The sequence below is a fragment of the Charadrius vociferus genome, unplaced genomic scaffold (genome assembly GCF_000708025.1).
Source record: "Charadrius vociferus isolate BGI_N301 unplaced genomic scaffold, ASM70802v2 scaffold39, whole genome shotgun sequence".
Classification (NCBI taxonomy): domain Eukaryota; kingdom Metazoa; phylum Chordata; class Aves; order Charadriiformes; family Charadriidae; genus Charadrius; species Charadrius vociferus.
In genome coordinates, this window is record NW_009650188.1 from 1,937,651 (window position 1) to 1,939,138 (window position 1,488).

The 1,488-nt window shown below is 63.2% G+C and overlaps 1 protein-coding gene across 1 annotated transcript in view; it reads right to left on the bottom strand.

The window, feature by feature from the left end:
• Positions 1–1,488, bottom strand: part of CRIP1 (cysteine-rich protein 1 (intestinal)) — a 6,638-nt gene that overhangs the window by 4,319 nt on the left and 831 nt on the right. Inside the window, 2 exon segments of the mRNA XM_009892888.1 lie at positions 547–592; positions 594–699. Of these exon segments, the coding sequence (XP_009891190.1) occupies positions 547–592; positions 594–699 (152 nt within the window).

Here is a 1,488-nt window from a genome sequence, read left to right on the forward strand (position 1 = left end):
CCCCTTGCATCCCGCACCCCTTTGCAACCCCTACACCCCCCTGCAATCCCTCCACCTGCGCCCCGGCGCCCTTCGCATCCCTGCAGCCCTACACCAGTTGCACCCTACACCCTTCGCACCCCTACATCGACTGCGCCCCACACCCCCCTGCGCACCCCACACGCTGCAGCCCTGCACCCTCTGCACCCCGAGTCGCTGCGCCCTGGCTCCCTGCCTGCTCCCTGCCCACGCTTGTGGTGCGCGGGCGGCCGAGAGCCCCGCTCTTAAGTGGGGCTGGAGGTGTGATTGGCATCTGCCAATTAACCACGCTCCCATATAAAGTTTCACCCATATAAAGTCTCAAGGGGCGCTGACCACCAGGGCTCACCCTCTCCGAGCACAGGTCTCTTTCTCTCAAGGGAGTGTAAAAGTCAACCCTTGGGCAGCGTCTTCTGCCTGTGGGGAAGTTTGGGGTATGAGGTTAAGTAGGGGGGAGCTGTAGGGTTGTAACCCCCCCTCTTGCAGGAGCTCAGGACTGGCGTGGGTGCGGGACGTGGCTGGGCTCACCGCGGAGAGCCAGCCCATCTGCATCGCTGACTGTTGTCATTTTATTAGGAGCGAGGACTTGCTGTTCCTTTGTGCTTGGCTGAGAAGGAAATGAAAAGCCTATCCAAAGGTCTGTTTTGTATGAAACAATCCTCCCCAGGGCACGTTGCTGAGCTGCAAAGGTCATGAGGGCTTGTGAAACCCAGCACCAGGACGCCTAGTGTCTGCCTCCCGAAGTGCAGGGCACCCCTCACCCTCCCGCTGGCGCAAACGGGGCCCTGTTGACACCGGAGCCCACCCGTGGGTGCAGGAGGAGAGGCAGCAAGCTGTGCCCGGAGGCACAGTTCATGGTTCAACTGGGATTGCTTTACGACCCAGCCTGGCTCCAGCCTCCCTTCCCGGTGGGAGTACTCGTCCCGCTGATGCTCCCCACTGCCACCCTTGGTCCCGGGGTCACCCCACCTGCAGGCAGCCCCACCGCAGGCTGGGGGAGCGCCTCCAGCACGCTGCTGCAAGGGTACCGCTGAGCTCAGCAGGGTGGTCAGCAGCCCATGCTGGCAGGGACGTCCCCGGGAAGCCCACTGCCAGCTCAGGCATGAGTCACGCTGAGACAGTGCCTAACAGCATGGGAGGAGAGAGATGTCCTGCAAGGGCTGCTGCCTCCACCCTACCTCCTCCCTGTCCTTCCCGCCCCAAGGCATCGCACGCACGCACCGCATTTCAGCCACACCACATCCCCCTGCACCGAGCCACAGCGCCCCACAGGCACCCAGCTACATTGCCACGGCCAGGACCCCCTCCCTGCACCACACGGGGTGCAGCTGGCACCCTGATGAAATATGGGGGACAGGGCATGTCCTATCCCCTCTCCGGTGGCCCTGCTTCCACTGCCACATGGTGCCAGGCTGCTTTGAGACCACTGCCCGGCTAGGACAGCCAGTCTCGGGCTGCACTCCCCTTTAA